The sequence below is a fragment of the Helianthus annuus genome, chromosome 1, assembly GCF_002127325.2.
Source record: "Helianthus annuus cultivar XRQ/B chromosome 1, HanXRQr2.0-SUNRISE, whole genome shotgun sequence".
Taxonomy (NCBI): Eukaryota; Viridiplantae; Streptophyta; class Magnoliopsida; order Asterales; family Asteraceae; genus Helianthus; species Helianthus annuus.
In genome coordinates, this window is record NC_035433.2 from 74461841 (window position 1) to 74480410 (window position 18570).

The 18570-nt window shown below is 36.6% G+C and overlaps 1 protein-coding gene and 7 non-coding genes across 8 annotated transcripts; 4 read left to right on the forward strand and 4 right to left on the reverse strand.

The window, feature by feature from the left end:
- Nucleotides 1–387: 387 nt before the first annotated feature.
- TRNAV-UAC lies at nt 388–460 on the reverse strand. The gene has a single exon. It is a non-coding gene; the product is annotated as a tRNA-Val (tRNA).
- A 1410-nt stretch (nt 461–1870) lies between these two features.
- LOC118483164 lies at nt 1871–1971 on the forward strand. Its single transcript, XR_004869729.1, has one exon. It is a non-coding gene; the product is annotated as a U6 spliceosomal RNA (small nuclear RNA).
- Nucleotides 1972–2309: 338 nt separating this feature from the next.
- Nucleotides 2310–2382, reverse strand: TRNAV-UAC. The gene has a single exon. It is a non-coding gene; the product is annotated as a tRNA-Val (tRNA).
- Nucleotides 2383–3941: 1559 nt separating this feature from the next.
- On the forward strand, nt 3942–4012 carry TRNAG-GCC. The gene has a single exon. It is a non-coding gene; the product is annotated as a tRNA-Gly (tRNA).
- A 1474-nt stretch (nt 4013–5486) lies between these two features.
- Nucleotides 5487–5559, reverse strand: TRNAV-UAC. The gene has a single exon. It is a non-coding gene; the product is annotated as a tRNA-Val (tRNA).
- Nucleotides 5560–6612: 1053 nt separating this feature from the next.
- On the forward strand, nt 6613–6715 carry LOC118483146. The gene has a single exon (XR_004869678.1). It is a non-coding gene; the product is annotated as a U6 spliceosomal RNA (small nuclear RNA).
- Nucleotides 6716–14095: 7380 nt separating this feature from the next.
- Nucleotides 14096–14166, forward strand: TRNAG-GCC. Its single transcript has one exon. It is a non-coding gene; the product is annotated as a tRNA-Gly (tRNA).
- A 2198-nt stretch (nt 14167–16364) lies between these two features.
- LOC110898696 (DNA-directed RNA polymerase subunit alpha) lies at nt 16365–17934 on the reverse strand. Its single transcript, XM_022145520.1, has 2 exons — nt 17604–17934; nt 16365–16717 (listed from the first exon to the last, which is right to left on the reverse strand). The coding sequence occupies exons 1-2, from the start codon at nt 17932–17934 to the stop codon at nt 16365–16367; spliced, it is 684 nt and encodes a 227-aa protein (XP_022001212.1).
- Between the last annotated feature and the right edge of the window lie 636 nt (nt 17935–18570).

The following is an 18570-nucleotide window of genomic DNA, read 5'->3' on the forward strand; positions in this document are numbered from 1 at the left end:
TTTTGATTAGTAGTTCATTTTTCCGCTTCTTTTGTTAACTCAAATTGGGGCATTTGAAAAACTTTGAGTCTGCAAATTTGTGAAATTGATTATGTTATAAGGTTGTCCTTATAAATGTGGTTAGTTATTTGGCGCATTAATTTCAAATGTGATGTTTATTTGATGAAATTATTTCACAATTTCTTAATGAACAAAAATAACTTACAATCAATTTCAGGCTCTTTACAATTGTAACTGATTAATCTTCTCAGTTCTCATGAATCTTTGTGTAATCCCCTTTTCTGGTTCCAAATATATAAATTTTAAGTGGTTGCCTAGTTTATCTAAATGAATCCTGTCAAATATTAGCTTATGTTTGTTTTTTAACAGCAAAAAAACATCTTTATATGTTCCTGCCCGGGATCGAACCGGAGACCTTTTGCGTGTAAAGCAAACATGATAACCACTACACCACAGAAACATCTTACGACAAGTTATTTTTGTGAAACATTAATTTGTTACAGAGTTTGTGAGGCTATCGTTACAAATCTTATGTTATCTCAAATCATGATGTTTTTTGTAGCTTTAATTCTTAGTTTCTTTTTAGTCAATTAAGTTATGTAGTAGTGGGTTGTTTCAATAGGTTTGAATCTGCATTTTAGTTCTATATATATTTACTTTGTACGTATTATTTGGCATGAATGAAACGATGAATTGAGTCCCTTCCAAAAGTCCCTAAATTCTTTCAAACTTCTATCTATTTTATTTGGATCAATTGGTTAACAATTAGGTTCGTAATAAACACCAAGATACTAAGGAAATAAAATCAATCATTCATTTCCTTAAAAAATAAAACAAGTACATAAAAAGTTAAAATGAAACTTGCATGGCGTAGGTAGTGGCGGTTTGAAACTTCGAACATAGGGTTGCATGTGATTGTTATTCGAAAGCAGGGCTGCAAAGAAGAAGGTTAAGGCCTAAGGATGTAGGGCGACTGTCAAAGTACTGAGTGCAATGATATGGTGAGAACATATGTTTTATAACCTACATACATCATGATTTATGGGTTGGGTAAATAGAAAGGTTGTTTCCAATGAGAGTCATGAGACCCCTGGCTTCAGAATTCTATTCTATTGTATCCAGGTAGCATAGTGTGTGATTTAGGGAATCACCAACATCAAAAACAAAAAGTTCTAAAAATGGTAGTATTTTGTGTGTAGATTTTCGTAGATACAACACTTCTAGTTAGTTCATACACTTTTGTCAAAACGGCGAGTTCGTAATGGGTGAAAGCAGGTTAAAACGGGTCAGGTGTGCTGATTAATGCAATAATTTTCTTGTAATAAACATTATACGTTCAGTGTGAATACAAAATTATGTCTTAACAGAAACAAATTGATGTTGATAGAATTGAGAGAACTTGCCCTCTTCTCATTGATAATCACAATATATAAGAATACAAGAGTATCTCCTATTTTTAGGGAGAGATATACATCCATTTATAAGATATCTACATTCCTATTTTATATTATCTATTACACATGGCAGTCGAAGCGAGAGGAGGCCGAATGCTTAGACTAGAACGGAAGTCGTCAAATAGGACCTTGGGTAATCCTTTTGTGAGTATATCTGCAACCTGAGATCGGGCTGGAATATGAAGGACTCAAATTGCACCGCGTTGAACAAGTTCACGCACAAAATGAATATCCAACTCTATGTGTTTTGTACGTTAATGTTGGACAGGATTACCCGATAAGTAGATAGCACTAATATTGTCACAATAGACCAAACTTGCATTAGCAACAGGATCCTGCCTGACTCAGTTCGTCCCACATCGGCTGAAAGATGAAGCTGTGGATAGTATGTATAGCCTGGGTGAGGAACGTTAATCGTCCCTTCGGGGACATCCGATAAAATTGGAACGATACAGAGAAGATTAGCATGGCCCCTGCGCAAGTATGACGCACAAATCGAGAAATGGTCCAAATTTTTTTCCCAATCGTTTTTTTTGCGTACTTATTTTATTCTCGCATTTCATCGTCGTGTTTCCATCAACACTGTTGTGAGCTAACTATTTCTACATGAGTTCATGGATCCAGCATTCTAATTGATCAGTATGGCCTGGCTTCTCCAGTCGTCGTCTTCGCCAAAACGTTAATTTCAAAATGAGATATTCAAAATCTGTATCTAATCACATAAGATCAGATGTCTGCATATTTTTTGTCTAGTAGTTTGTTTTTCTGCTTCTGTAGTTAAATTGGTGGGTTAGCTTTTCTTATATATTCTTACATAGTTTGTTTTTCTGCTTCTGTAGTTAAAAAACAATTATATATTCTTGCCCGGGATCGAACCGGAGACCTTTTGCGCGTAAGGCAAACGTGATAACCACTACACCAAAAAAACATATGTTAACTGGTAGCTAAAGTAATCTCAGATCATGACAAATTTAACTATGTATGTTGGCGAAATACCATAGAAGCAACCATGGTTTTATTTTGAGGAGGTATTCATAAAAAATTAATAGTTACAGGTGTGTAAAATCTATGTGGATCAAATACCTTTATTGCGATTTTCGTGGTGCAAATAGATATATAAAGTAACATTTCTTCAACCTTCATTTTATATGTGCATGTAAGTGTGATTTTCAGATTACTGACTAACGCCTGGTTTGGTCTTTGGCAAGGGCATGCATTTGATTGGTCCACTACAAATAGTGCAAGGTGCAAAAATACATTAGTTTTAAAACATGTCCCTCAATTGGTTTATCTCGCAAATTTATGGCTGTCGATAGTAGTGGTTTCTTTTTTCAAGCGACGTGATGCATGGTGTACTTTGGATTTCAAGTGGCTTTTTGCTTAGGTATATGCTTCGTCAAATTGCATAACTTGTATACAAGCCTCGTCTAAGCATCTACATAGATGATGATTCGTGAATTTATAATCAAGATGTAAGATCCAAAATTTCGAATGTGCGACAAAAATAATGTATACAAAATATGCTGACACGTATGTATTTATATGAAACCAACTATGATAACAGATGTATATGTCAAAAACCCAACAATGTATACAAACTACACGTCTGCATTTCATGCAAGTTATAAAGTAATTTACGAACGAAATAAGACATATAATGTGTGATTTCAAATACCAACTACTAATTAGAATCTACATGTATGTATATCTCAAAATGTAGAAACTGCGCTCCCAACCCATGCAAGCTGACTTGATCCATACTAAAAAGATTACTCAAAATGTTATTGAAACACCTTTTGGTTGATTTTTTTTTAGAATTTGGTTTATTTTGGCTTTTGGTATATCTAACTACGCATCAGATGTTTGGTGCGTGTTGGGTCGAATGAAATATCTATTGTGGTGCGGGTTGGGTCGAATGAAATATCTATTGTACAAATGATTATGATTTTTTTTGAAGTAAATGATTTAGAAGATTTAATGCTTTGAAACTACACTTTTGTACAACTTAATTTGAACTCATTTTTGTTTACCCTTTTTATTTTGGTTCTATTGGTTTGAGCCGTTAGATAAAACATAAGCCAAGTGTTCTAGTAGACCAAAGTGTTGGGAAGTTGTCGCAACTAGATTACTAAAACGGAAACAAGTCTACTGGTTCAAACGGGTTGAACGTAGACCAAAGTGTATCTATACGCATAAACCTCCTAGTTCTATTTATTTAAAAGATTGTATTATTAGTGTAATAGTAATAGTGTATTGTAATTATACTTGACACAACATGTTTCATTTAGCACTCGTTCGACCAAAAACTCACCCTAAACTATTCGGTCTCAACTCAAACATTATCTAAAGTTATTAGCTTTTGTGTTTCACCAAATGAATTGTACTGCAATTTCACCCAATTATATGTTGCACCATCATGCTCAAATTTACAAGCTGGAACTTAAAATAATAAGTCATAACAATAATCACACAATGTATATGCATGAAGCACCAGTGGTCTAGTGGTAGAATAGTACCCTGCCACGGTACAGACCCGGGTTCGATTCCCGGCTGGTGCATCTTTTCATTTCAATGAAGAAACCGCGCTCATTGTGATGTTGGTTCATCACACCTGTTCGATTATTCGAAACATTTAAAGCGCATCTGAGCATTTACTTTTTATACGATGATGCAAAGAGCATATTTATGTCTTAATAATAACAAATCTAGTAGCCATAGTAATCTCAAATCAATGATGTTTTGGTGACCAAGAAATTAGTAGCATAGATGATATTATTATGCTATAGTTTTGACTTTTGAGCATTAAACTGTTCTGTTAGTAATTTAGTTTCTGTAGTTATATATTGCATTGGTTGCACAGAAGTGTTTATAGGTCAGTGTAACACGGTGGATCAATTTCAACATATATTAGGATTATGATTTGACCCATTTTTAATTGTGCTATTTGCAGAATTTAAACATGTCTTTTCTACATTTAATTGTAAGAATTTTGGATTTGATTACTGATGTGTGCCTTATTCGGTCAACCCATGAAGTACCCACGAAGTCCATGCATCTGCATTGCAATTAGTTTGTTTCCTTTGTGCTGCATGTTTTTAGTTATGGTAGTATTGGTTACTTATATTTAGGGCTATATAAAGCCATTTATGTTTCTAAGTTTTTATGATGAATGAAGAAATGAATTAGTCACTTCCAAAAGTCTTGTTTTCTCTCAAGGTCTTATCTATTTTATTTGGATCATTTGATTACGATTTGGAATTATGAGAAAAACAAGTGATTTCTGAACCTTTGAGTTAGGCAATTGCGCTAACATTAAAAACAAATAGTGCTAAAAATGGTAGTATTTTGTGTATAGATTTTCGTAAATACAAAACTTCTAGTTAGTTCATACCCTTTTGTCAAAATGGCGAGTTCGTAATGGGTGAAAGCAGGTTAAAATGGGTCAAGCGTGCTGATTACTGCAATAATTTTCTTGTAACATTATGTGTTCAGTGTGATTACAAAATTATGTCTTCACAGAAACAAATGGATGTTTTTTACTAGTGTTATTAAGTGCTTCTGGTGATTTTCAACCCATTTGACCCGTTCATTTTTCTTCACGTTGCTTTATGCCTTTAACTAGATTGGAAATTGATTTAGCGTCTTATTTTGATAATATTGTCTTTATAGTTATTGTAATGCACTAATTCTTTACTTGAAAAAATTAAGTAATGTTAGTACAACTACAATCGATAACCCGGTCTTTATAGTTATTGTAATGCACTAATTCTTTACTTGAAAAAATTAAGTAATGTTGGTACAACTACAATCGATAACCCGAGCATGACGTATGTAACGCATAACACACTTATTTGAAGTGTTCAGATTGGTTGATGGGTTGTAAATATGTTGATAAGGCATCCAACTATGCATCAATTCATATCTTTGAGAACTGTATTGAATCTGGGTGGAATCCCTTTTTCTGGATCTTATGATGGTTTATTTGAATGAATCCGGTTAGCTTTTTTTAACAACAAAAAGACATATTTTATATGTTCCTGCTCGGGATCGAACCGGAGACCTTTTGCGTGTAAAGCAAACGTGATAACCACTACACCACAGAAACATCTTATGTCTGTTATTAGCTGATGAAAACTTTAACAAGAAAGTTAACAAAATTCTAGTGAAGGAACCATCGTTGTACTTTGAGGAGGTATTCATCAAAAATTAATATTTAAAAGGTTTGTAAAATCTATGTGTTTCAGTTTTATAGTTTATTGTTGTGACTTCATACTAGCTATTCTATTCTGTTAACTATATTTCAAGTGATAAATCTTGCCAATTTTTTTGCTTAGTAACAAACTATGATGCTTAAAATGACTTATGATGATTATGATTATAAAACGAGTAACAACAACGATGATTATAAGCAATTGCCATGATATCTAGTTGAGGGTATCCATCATACTTTGCCCTCGAATGCTTTCCTCTGCATTTGGATGCTTTTACGTGTTTAATTGATGTGTGCGTTATTCGGTTAACCCATGAAGTACCCACGAAGTCCATGCATCTGCATTGCAATTAGTTTGCTTCCTTTATGTTGCATGTTTTTAGTTATGATAGTGGTGTTAGTGGTAGTATTGGTTATTTCTTTTTAGGGCTATATAAAACCATTTATGTTTCTAAGTTATTAGGATGAATGAATATGAATTAAGTCTTTTCCAAAAATCTTCAAGTTCTCTCAAGTTTTTTATCTAATTTCTTTGGATCAATTGGTTAACGATTCGGCTCGTAACATTAATGCATCTTATTATTATAATGAATAACTGTAATAAAAGTAATAATGTATGTAGGTGCCATAAAACAAATTCAAATACAAATATGGTATCCATCTGTCATCTTCAATCTGCAATCCAAGTTTCAGGTATATGTTTGAACACCGAAACATTTTTTATTTTTTCCCTTATGCACCTTGATTAGCTTAACATAATGAGGTACTGGCTGACTCAGTTCGTCCCACATCGGCCTAGAGATGAAGTTGTGGCTTCTATGTATACCCGAGGTGAGGAGTGTTAAGCGTCCCCTCGGGGACATCCGATAAAATTGGAACGATACAGAGAAGATTAGCATGGCCCCTGCACAAGGATGACACGCACAAATCGAGAAATGGCCCCTAAGTGTCCCCTCGGGGACATCCGATAAAATTGGAACGATACAGAGAAGATTAGCATGGCCCCTGCACAAGGATGACACGCACAAATCGAGAAATGGTCTAAATTTTTTTCCTACTTCTTCCCCCGGGTTCATGGATCGAGCATTATAGTTGATCATTCACTTATGTTAAGGTTCAAAACTTACATCATGAGGACCTATGAATCAGCTTGAACTTCTTTTTCTTTCTCCCAAGGATCACATCATGAATAATGTCATCATATTTAAACCTCAATCCTCATCAGAATCTTTCATCACTCCTAATTGGTCATCTAAACCACCATCAACTTTATCTGTTTTTTTAGTGGAGGATCACCATCTCATCATCATTTTCATAAAAGCTAATCTCTTTCTTTAATGAACTTCCAAGTTCTATGTATAGCCGAGCGGAGCAATGGTTATCGTCCCTTCGGAGCGATACAAAGAAGATTAGCATGGCTGTGCACAAGGACATCGTACTTCGCTCCGAAACATTAATTTCAAAACAAAATTATCAAAATCTATATGAAATCACTTTATCTGTTTTTTTAGTGGAGGATCACCATCTCATCATCATCTTTATAAAATTTATCTCTTTTTTTAAATGAACATCAGGCTCAACTCTTGAAGACAGTGGCGAAACTAGAACATTAAATCAGGGGTATCCAAACAAAATTTTTTTTACCATGAAATCATACAATATTAAAAAAACAACAATAAATAAAGTAAAAAATTCTTTTCGACCGCACAAACCGTAGCATTGTTCAAAAATTCCGGGCCGATTCAATTGCGTAAATCCGTCTTGACAAGCTTCAATTTTGAAAAAAAAATAGTTATTTGGTTATTTGGGCTAATCTAATGTGCTATTATTTAGTTATTTGGGCTTATTATTTTGGTTTGTATCATCATCACCAACCGGGCTTATTATTGGTTTGTAAAAAAAAATTTGAGGGGTGTCCTCGTAGTTGTTTAGAGTTGTCCTTAGTATAAAAATCGAAAAAAGAAAAAAAAATTACACTACCGGAAAAAAGTTGAGCCATAGCCCGTGCTACACCTGGACCTTCTTTAGATCCGCCCCTGCTTGAAGATGAAGTCCTTGTGAAAAAATTACTTAATTTTGCCCGTGGTTATTTTTAAAGTTGGGACTGTTGGTGGCCAACGACGAATAGTTGGGATTATTAAAATCCAATATTCCTAAAAAGATTACCCGGTTTGACCCATTAAAAACAAGAAATTCAAAAGAAGGCACAAAGCGTTTATGGATCAACTTGACCTGACCCACCATATGTTAGAAAATATTCCAGGATCAGAAATCTTTCATCATTTCCTTGTGTGGATATCAAAGGACCGTTGGCCCCAATCTTTTTGTTTCTATAGTTTATTTTAGTTTCCTTTCTTATCCTTTGTATCTCTCTATTTAGAGATGCTGGTTTCCTCATTGTATGACAGGAAAAAATACAATCAAATATCAAAAACCTTCTCTTTCAATATTTCAACTCTTCACATGGTATCAGAGCCAGGTTCGTTCTTGACCTGCTCATCATTTACCCTATTCTTTTTTTTCCTCTTGCAAAAACATCATGGGTGACAAAGATAAGAATGATGATCTCGCGTTACAGATCACCAATCTTCTTAAATCTAGCCTCAACAATCACAACCAAACCCAAAAACAAAGCCTTTCGGATAGTTTAAAAATTAGCCTCAACCTTAACAGTCAAAATTACGCCCTGTGGGCTCGGATGATTCGAGTGGCAATCGGAGGAAAATCAAAGGCTCTTTTAAGTCATCTTTCGGGAAGTCCGGCACCACCGGAACCAACCGATGCAGAATATGAACGATGGGAACAAGATGATTTAATCGTTTTTTCGTGGTTAATTCAAAATATCGAACCCGCTCTTGCAAGTAACCTAACCGAATTCCCCACGGCAAAAACGTTATGGGACGCGTTAGCAGTTACTTACAGCAGCGGGAAAGACAAGTTACAAACTTTTGATCTTCATGTTAAGGCGAACGGTATTAAACAAAACGGTTCACCACTTGAAGATCTTTGGATTACTCTTCAAGGGATTTGGGGAGAAATTGATAGGAGAGACCCGAATCCCATGAAGTGCACAGATGATATAGCAACTTATAGTAGAATCCGGTCAGAGCAAAAGTTATTTCAGTTCTGAACGCCCTGGATAAACAATACGACACCATAAAAAGGGAGCTCCTCCGATGTGACCCGTTACCCTCGGCTGAGGGTGCCTACGCATCCGTTCGAAAGGAGATGGCACATCAAGGCATACTAGGCTCAACCACAGACAACTCGTCTTCTCACAATGGGGTGGCGGCAGGTTTGGTTACCAACAGGTCACACGAAGGGCTAGGGTTTCTCTCCAAAGGGCGAACAGGTCAAAAATACCCAAATAATGCATCATCATCCCGGATTGATAAGTCGAAATTGAAATGCAGCCACTGTGGTATGATGAAACATACCAAGGAACAGTGTTTTCAACTTGTCGGCTACCCCGAATGGTGGGCCGACGGCCACAAAAGGGGGAATAAAGAAAATGGCAAAGCTGCGGCAGCCACTGGAACGACCACAGAGGCTCACATCGACATTGGCAGTGGAGGCTTCGGAGGAGTAGCATTCGCCGGAGATGGGAGCGACGGCAGCGGAGGTACCGGGTTTGGGGAAATATCCTCAGACCCCTCTTTTGCTTTAAACTCTAATATTGAAATTGACACTATATTTAATACCTCTGTTTATAATACTGGCCAAAGAACCTTATCCCCAACTAAACCTTTGTGTAAAGGTTTGTACAAAAAGTCAAAAAGGAGAACAGTGGTAAAACGTAATAAACACAAGATTCTATTATACAAAAATTCAAAATGTTTATTAAACAAAAAATCAAAAAAGTATTGTCTTTGGGACGATATGCTTTTAAATAAAAAAAAACAAAAGGTTATTTAAATAAAATATCAAAAGGGTATTGCCTAAAAAACAAAAGGTTTTTAAATAAAAAATCAAAAAGTTTTTTAAATAAAAATTCAAAAAGGTCTTTTCTAAAAAATAACAAAAATAAAAACGAGCTCCATGGACATGCGAATGTGGCCCAAATTAATAAAAAATTAGACAAAGCTTGGATATTTGATTGTGGTGCGACTGACACCATGACATTTGATCCATCCGATATTGTTTCAAAATCTCAACCAAGACTAAATCATATAAAAACTGCAAATGGGGAGAGTATGTCCGTTAAAGGGGGAGGGACCATTGAAATAACTCCAACTCTTAGACTCTCAAATTGTCTTTTTGTACCAACTTTGTCACATAAATTATTGTCCATCAGTCATGTGACATGTGACGAAGGAATTAAATTGCATAGTTTTAATGCATCCCACGTTCTGTATCCTTCAGGATATCAGGACGGGAGCGATCATTGGGCGTGGCACTGAACGCCAAGGATTATATTATGTGGAAGAGGTGGCTCAACAAGGTACTGTGATGCTTGCTCACGGGACTACTAACAGAGAAGCTTGGCTGTGGCATAGGAGACTAGGGCACCCTTCCATCAGTTATATGCGTCTTTTATTTCCTAAGTTATTTCCTTCAAATAAAACGTTAAATTGCGAGACGTGTGTTTTAGCTAAAAGCCATAGACATACCTATAAACTTAATAATACGAAAGTTGATTTGCCTTTTTCTCTTATCCATTCTGATGTTTGGGGTCCTGCAGAAATTAATGGGGGGCAAAACTTTCGTTTTTTTGTACTTTTTGTAGATGATTGCACTCGAATGACGTGGAGTTATTTTTTAAAACATAAATCTGAAATTTTTGATAAATTTACTATGTTTTATACTATGATACAAACACAGTTTAAAACCAATATACAAACCCTTAGAACTGACAATGGAGGAGAATTTATAAATGAATCCATGAAACGTTTTTGTCAACACAAAGGAATTATTCACCAAACAACTTGCTCACATACTCCTGAACAAAATGGCACAGTTGAACGAAAAAACCGTATTCTTTTAGAAATAACTCGAGCTTCTCTTATTGAATCTCGTGTCCCAAAATCTTTTTGGCCTGAAGTTGTTGCGACTGCCACATATTTAATCAATAGGCTCCCAACTAAAGCTCTCAATCTTAGGACTCCTCTTCAAGCCCTTTCTGATTTTACCAAACTCCCCCCTCCTCTTACACTTCCACCCCGTATCTTTGGATGCTCTGTCTTTGTTCACATACCCAAAACTGATCGTGGAAAACTTGGACCGTGTGCTGAAAAATGTGTCTTTGTCGGCTATGGCATTGAAAAAAAGGGATACAGGTGCTATAACCCCAAAACTCGACATTTGCACACTACACTTAATTGTGACTTCCTTGAAACAGAGTTCTTCTATACCTCCCAACACAGCGGTGAGGGGGAGAAGGAATATGCTAACACACTGAGTTGGTTAAAATGGTTTCCGTCATCATTGGAAGATAATCACGGTACCCAAAATGAGTCACACGCTTCCACACAATCTAGTGAACCAAATGTCAGTACTACTAGCCATGATCCTCCTAGTCCAATCACCGAGGTAAGTAATTCTCAAAGAAATGAGGATACCCAAAATAACGAAACACATGAGGATATTCAACATAATGAAACCTAAACTGACATATCTGACAATCATGAGTTTCCTATAGAACAAACTGTGCAGGAAGAATCTTTGCAGGAAGAGACTACCGGTAGGTATGAACTTCCACCTAGAGCTAACAGAGGAGTTCCTCCAAAACGATACTCCCCAGAAAAGGAGACAAAGTCCTCTAGATATCCCATGGCAAACATAGCCGAAGGAAACTTATCTAGAGAAGCCAAGGCCTTTGCTTCCTCCTTGTATAGTGAGGAACTTCCAAACTCTGTGGAACAAGCCTCTAAATCAAAGAACTGGAAAGGTGCTATGGAAGCGGAAATGGAGGCTCTTGTAAGAAATGATACGTGGGAGAAATGTGTCCTTCCTCCAGGAAAGAAACCAGTCGGTTGCCGCTGGGTCTTTACAATCAAACACAAACCAGACGGCACCATTGAGAGATATAAAGCACGGTTGGTAGCAAAAGGGTACACCCAAACCTATGGGATTGACTACTCAGAGACTTTTTCCCCGGTAGCAAAAATTGACACCATTCGTGTCCTTTTTTCTATTGCTGCTAACGAAGGGTGGCCTCTTCACCAATTTGATGTGAAGAATGCCTTCCTCCATGGAGAATTAAAAGAAGAAGTCTACATGGACGCCCCTCCTGGATTCACAAGAGACTTTAAAAACAAGGAAGTATGTCGGCTGAAAAAAACTCTCTATGGGCTTAAGCAATCTCCTAGAGCGTGGTTTGGCAGATTTACGTCAGTTATGAAAGGATGTGGTTTTCAACAAAGCAACTCAGATCACACATTGTTTCTCAAACGAAGAGGTAAACTTATAACCTGTTTAATTGTATATGTTGATGACATGATCATTTCAGGAAATGACGAGGAAGAAATAAGGAAGTTGAAGACAAATTTGTTCAAAGAATTTGAAATGAAGGACTTAGGAAGGCTCAAGTACTTTCTTGGGATTGAGGTTCTAAGATCCAAGAAAGGGATTTTTATATGTCAAAAGAAGTATATCCTCGATCTTCTAGCTGAAATAGGGATGGTCGATTGCAAGCCAGCTGATACTCCAATGATTACTAACCAGAAACTGTGCATCGAAGAAGGAGCAGAATTAGTAGACAAAGGAAGATATCAACGGTTGGTGGGTAAACTTATATACCTTTCACACACTCGACCAGATATTGCTTATGCAGTTGGGGTGGTTAGTCAATTTATGCACCAACCTCAAATTGCTCATATGGACGCAATATGGAGGATTATGCGATATCTCAAAGGGACTGCGGGACATGGGGTTCTCTTCCAATCCAACAAACACCTAAAGGTCCAGGCGTATACTGATGCTGACTGGGCTGGAGATAAAGGAGATCGAAGATCAACATCGGGTTACTTTACCTTGGTAGGAGGAAATCTAGTCACATGGAGGAGCAAGAAACAAAAAGTTGTTGCTTTATCTAGCGCCGAGGCAGAATTCCGAGGAATCGCACGAGGTCTAGCAGAAGTTCTATGGATACGCAAACTACTGAATGAAATTGGATTCCTTCAAACTGAAGCAAGTATGATCATGTGTGATAACAAAGCTGCTATACAGATCTCCGAAAATCCCGTTCAGCATGATCGTACAAAACATGTGGAAGTTGACAGACACTTCATTAAAGAAAAACTCGAAGCAGGGGTTATAGAGCTTCCCTTCGTTAATTCAAAGGACCAATTAGCAGATATATTAACCAAGGCCGTCAACGGAAGAATCTTTAATCAATGTCTAAGCAAGTTAAGTATTGGAAATCCCACTACTCAACTTGAGGGGGAGTGTTAGAAAATATTCCAGGATCAGAAATCTTTCATCATTTCCTTGTGTGGATATCAAAGGACCGTTGGCCCCAATCTTTTTGTTTCTATAGTTTGTTTTAGTTTCCTTTCTTATCCTTTGTATCTCTCTATTTAGATATGCTGGTTTCCTCATTGTATGACAGGAAAAAATACAATCAAATATCAAAAACCTTCTCTTTCAATATTTCAACTCTTCACAGTAACGGTTCACAAGAAAGCAGCTTCCTCGCCTTTGTCAACCTTTGTATCGTTGAGGCGGGTAACAGTCGGAACATGTCATTTTTTGTATGGGTTGTAAGGCTATAGTGCTGGGCGGGTACAGGGTTGTGACTAATTGTCTATTATGAGTAAAAGAAGTACTTTTACGATTTTTAACTTACTTTTATTGATTAAAAACTTATAGTTAGTTGTATAATTGTATGCTTTAACCTGGTTACCCGTTTGACTAGTTTCCCTTTAGCTTTTTTTTTATTTGACTTGTTTGAGTAGAACACCACCCAAACACCTTATCATAAATTACTTCTTCCAGACCTGATAAAAATTGTATGTGAAGACACACATGAAGACTAAAATACGGAGGGAAGTCTTCAAGTCGACTCGGCTCTCGAGAAGCAGAGATGTAGTGAGCCATAGACATGAAGAGAGAAGTCGATTTAAGTGTTTTTTTCTTACTACCCGGAGCTTCAAAACTTTATGCACGCGCCCATTATTTAACGCAATCTATCCTAAGTATTTTCTTTAAAAAATAAAGGGCCAACATGAGAACCAGATGAGTTGACACAACATGTTTCATTTCGCACTTTAGCTAAATGTAGTAGTACTCGTTCGACCAAAAACTTGTCCGGAACTATTTAGTCTAAACTCAAACATGATCTAGATTATTAGCTTTTGTGTTTTACCAAATGAATTGTACTGCGATTTGCAGATTATATGTTGCAGTATCATGCGCAAATTAATGTATCATTTACAAGCTGGTGCTTAAACAAATAAGTCATAATAAACATCACCCAAAAAATAAGCATGAAGCACCAGTGGTCTAGTGGTAGAATAGTACCCTGCCACGGTACAGACCCGGGTTCGATTCCCGGCTGGTGCATCTTTTCAATGCAATGAAGAAGTTGCGCTCGTTGTGATGTTGGGTCATCACAACTATTCGATCTTTCGAATTACGGAGCGAATCTGAGCATTCTTTTTTAAACTTTTTCCCCTTAAAAAAATGTATACACAATCTACCATAAATGATACATCAACTTGAGGCCCCATTGCCAATTAGATTATAGGTCCACAAATCGTCGGCTGACACAAACAGCTACTTCCGTTCAAAATGTATTCGTGTCCGTTACCCAAAACTCCCAGCTGATTTTTTTTGCTAATGAAATTGGTGTTTTAAAAAAAAGAATTTTTTATTTTGTACTTTAACATGTTCTGTTGACCAATGAGTGAATCAGCGCCTTGATTAGGTCCACTTTCTTCAACGGATGTGTTTTCGAGAACACATTTTCAGTTCCGATTTCAGTTGCTATTTTGGTTGGTGTTGACCAATTATCACCTCTAACCAGGGGAGGAGCTTAGAGGAGGCCGGACCGGGCCTCGGCCCATGCGATTTTTTCGCCTAGTAGTGTTAAATTTCAGGTTTTCGAGAATTTTTTTAATTGTGTATTGGTTCGGCCCAGGCTGATTTTATTTCCAGAAAACATCGGCTCATGCTGAGTTTTAGGTCAAGATCCGCCACTGCCTCTAACCATTATGCTTTTAATGTTCATCAGCAGTAAACCTCCTAATTTTATTTGTTTAGCTGATTATATTATTACTGTAACATTGTATTGTAATTATTTTTAACATATAGTTATGATAAATAAAAAAAATTACGTGTATCCAAGTGGACTTGATCTGTATTAAAAAGATTACTCGACGTGACCCATTAGGAACAAGAAATTAAAAAGAAGGCACAAAACGTTTATAGGTCAACTTGACCCGACCCACCATTGTAACAGCTCGCAAAGAAAGCGTCTTCCCCACCTTTGTCAAACTGGCAAATTGTCTATTATGATTAAAAAATTACTTTTACGATTTTTGGTTTACTTTTGTTGATCAGAAAGATTTAGTAAGTTTTTACACATCATAAGTTAGTTCTTCTTCACTTGATAATTAAAAAATTGTGACACACATGAAGACTAATTTTCCTTTTTCTAGTTCCTGCTTTTTGAATTGTATGTGAAAACACACATGAAGACAATTACAGAGGCAAGTAGACTCGAGAAGCACAGATGTAGTGAAAACTTTTCGCGTGCCATTTTTTATTGTGAAAACACACATGATCTGTACTACCCCGAAAACTTTATTCACGTGCCATTTTTTATTGTTTTGTTTTAGTATATAATACCCACAACCTAAAGCTTTTACATAATCTATTCTGAATATTTTATTTAAAAATAAAGGGCCAACCTGTGAACCAGATGGGTTGACACAACATGTTTCGTTTAGAACTTTAGCTAAATGTAGTGCTCGTTCGACCAACAACTCACCTGGAACTATTCAGTTTAAACCCAGACATGGTCTAAACAGGGGCGGTTCTTAGAAGGAGAATGGTAGGGCCACGGCCCGGGCAAGTTTTTCAGCCGTAGTGCTAATTTTCCGCATTTCGATCGAAATTTTTTATATATACTATGTTTGGCCCGGGCTTGCTCGAGCCTTTTTTAGTGCCCGTGTCTTTCGGCCCTGGCACATTCAACGGGCAAGATCCGCCACTGGGTCTAAAGTTCTAACTTGTGTGTTTTACCATATGCATTGCACTGCAATTTCACCAGATTAATAGATTATATGTTGCAGCATCATGCTCAAAATGATGTATCATTTACAAGCTGAAGGTTTAAAAAATAAGTCATAATAAACATCACTCAATAAGTGTGCATGAAGCACCAGTGGTCTAGTGGTAGAATAGTACCCTGCCACGGTACAGACCCGGGTTTGATTCCCGGCTGTGGCGGAACCAGAACATTTTAGTCGAGGGTCATCATAAGCTTATTTTCTTTACATGTTAAAGATTAGGGGTCCATTTTATGTTTGTTTCTTTAAAACTCTGATTTTCTATATAAAAATTCAATAAATTATGGTGATCGGAGGGTCAGCTGACCCTCTTGACCCCCTTCTGGTTCCGCCCCTGGGTGCATCTTTGCAATGAAGAAACAGCGCTCATTGTGATGTTGGTTTCGAAACATTTAAAGCGCATCTGAGCATTCCCTTTTTATTTTTCAATACAACTTAAACAACATTTTATAATTAATTTTGTAGCACTTATCCACGATTCTTCTCTATTTGTAATCCAATAACCAACTCAATGGGTTCCGTCAAGCTAGCTATATGTTGTGTATTATCGACGATTTCTACATAAGGCGGTAAGATGATATCTTGAGCAGTTACATATCCAGGGCCCCTGACACAAATAGACGCCTCACAAGTTCCATAGAGATTACTTCTCAATACGATTTCTTTCAAATTCATTAAAATTTCATGTACTGATTCTTGAATACCCATTATGGTAGCATATTCGTGTGAGATTTTCTCAGATTTTGCGCGTGTGATACATGTTCCTTCGATTTCTCCAAGCAAAGCTCTTCGCATCGCAATGCCTATTGTGTCTGCTTGACCTTTCATAAGCGGAGACAGAATAAAGCGCCCATACAAAAGACGCTTACTGCAGGGCCGTCTCCGAAAATCTTAAAATAGGTTTAGGCCCTGTGCGAGATAAAAGCCGGGCCCTACCCGCTCTAGTAAAACAAGAATTTTGGACCGTTGTTGCGTCACTCAACAATTCGACCAAACTGTATTATGGGCACTATAACAACCCGAAAAGACGCGGGTCAGTTTGAATAATTTGTTAAAAGAATAATTTTTGAAGTTGAGAAAAACAAATTATGTTTATAATTAATAATAATATTAAAAGAATTTAGTTGTTAAAAAAAAGGAAAAAAGATAACTTAAGTGAATAAATGAAAGGGTGGTAGATCTGCAGCATTAAAGAGTTCATCATTAAAGACTTGCAGCATTAAAAGAGAATTAAAAAAAAAAGCTAAAAGCAAGTCTCGAACACCAGACTATAGGCCAAAAATGCATGGCGACTACCACTACACTGCAGGTGGTAGTATGTCACAAACATAGAGCTTTACTTATATATATAAAATATGTATATGTGTAATATGTTAAAAAAATTATTTACGGGCCCTTTTACGTTTTTGGCCCTGAGCCGACGCCCACCCGGCACATGCTCAGGGCCGGCCTTGGCTTACTGTCTGCTGCTGATTCAACACATTTCCACTGTAGTGTCCGAGTAGATACTGTTATTTTCTCTCGAACCATAATAATATTATTTGATCTGATCATTGAATCATTTATTTCTCTTGTTTCTCTCTCGCTCTTGTTTCTCTTGCTATTGAAATATCTTCAAATTTGATTTCTACACACGTCTTTTTTTCGGGGGTCTACAGCCATTATGTGGCATAGGGGTTACATCCCGTACGAAAGTTATTAGTATACCATTTCTGCGAATAGCTCGTAATGCTGCGTCTCTTCCAAGACTGGGACCTTTAATCATGACTTCTGCTTGTTGCATACCTTGATCTACTACTGCACGAATAGCATTTGCTGCTGCGGTTTGAGCAGCAAACGGTGTCCCTCTTCTTGTACCTTGGAAGCCACAAGTACCGGCAGAGGACCAAGAAACCACTCGCCCTCGTACATCTGTAACAGTCACAATGGTATTATTGAAACTTGCTTGAATACGAATAACCCCCTTTGGTATTTTACGTATACTCTTACGCGAACTAATACGTCCACGTGAACCCTTTTTCGGTATAGCTTTTGCCATATTTTATCATCTCATAAATTTGAGTTAGAGATATATAGACGCGGAATGGTTCTAGCAATTTTTAATTTTACTACACCAATAGTCGTAGTAATTTTTTGGTTACTAGCAAATAGTTGTAGTAATTTCTTGATTACTAACATAGTCATCATTTGTTGACTTTTGTAGTAGTAGGTTTGTTCAATCAAACAATCGTTCATAATTTTGGTACTTGTCAAAAGATGCCATGACAAAAGCTTCAATCAAACAATCGTTTATAATTTTGGTATTTGTCAAAAGATGCCATGACAAAAGTTTTTGATGTAGTAGGTATGTCTACATGATAATTGTCGACACAATTCGTCGATGAATTGAATTGGAAAATGAAATCCATTTTAGTAGTCACTTGTTGACTAGATTTTTTGATTACAAGAATCATTTATTTGAGATAGTATAAATCATTTGATTTCGATATTGGTTAATCGATTATGTTTGTGTTTGTTTGTAAAAACAGTTGTTTATAAAAATGCTTAAGGAGATATTAATATAAATATTTCGAAGTAATTTAACAGTTAGAATAGAACATACCTTTCCTTTTTATTTGACTAGGTAAATCTTTAAGTTGATTTTTCCAAGTGACCAACCCAACCAATTCTTCCC

Excerpts from the sequence above, each read along its gene's own strand:
- LOC110898696 (XM_022145520.1), bottom strand. The coding sequence starts at position 17,934 with ATGGCAAAAGCTATACCGAAAAAGGGTTCACGTGGACGTATTAGTTCG. Across the intron at positions 16,718-17,603 it reads ACGAGCTATTCGCAGAAATG|GTCAAGCAGACACAATAGGC; the intron begins GTATACTAATAA and ends CGCTTATGAAAG.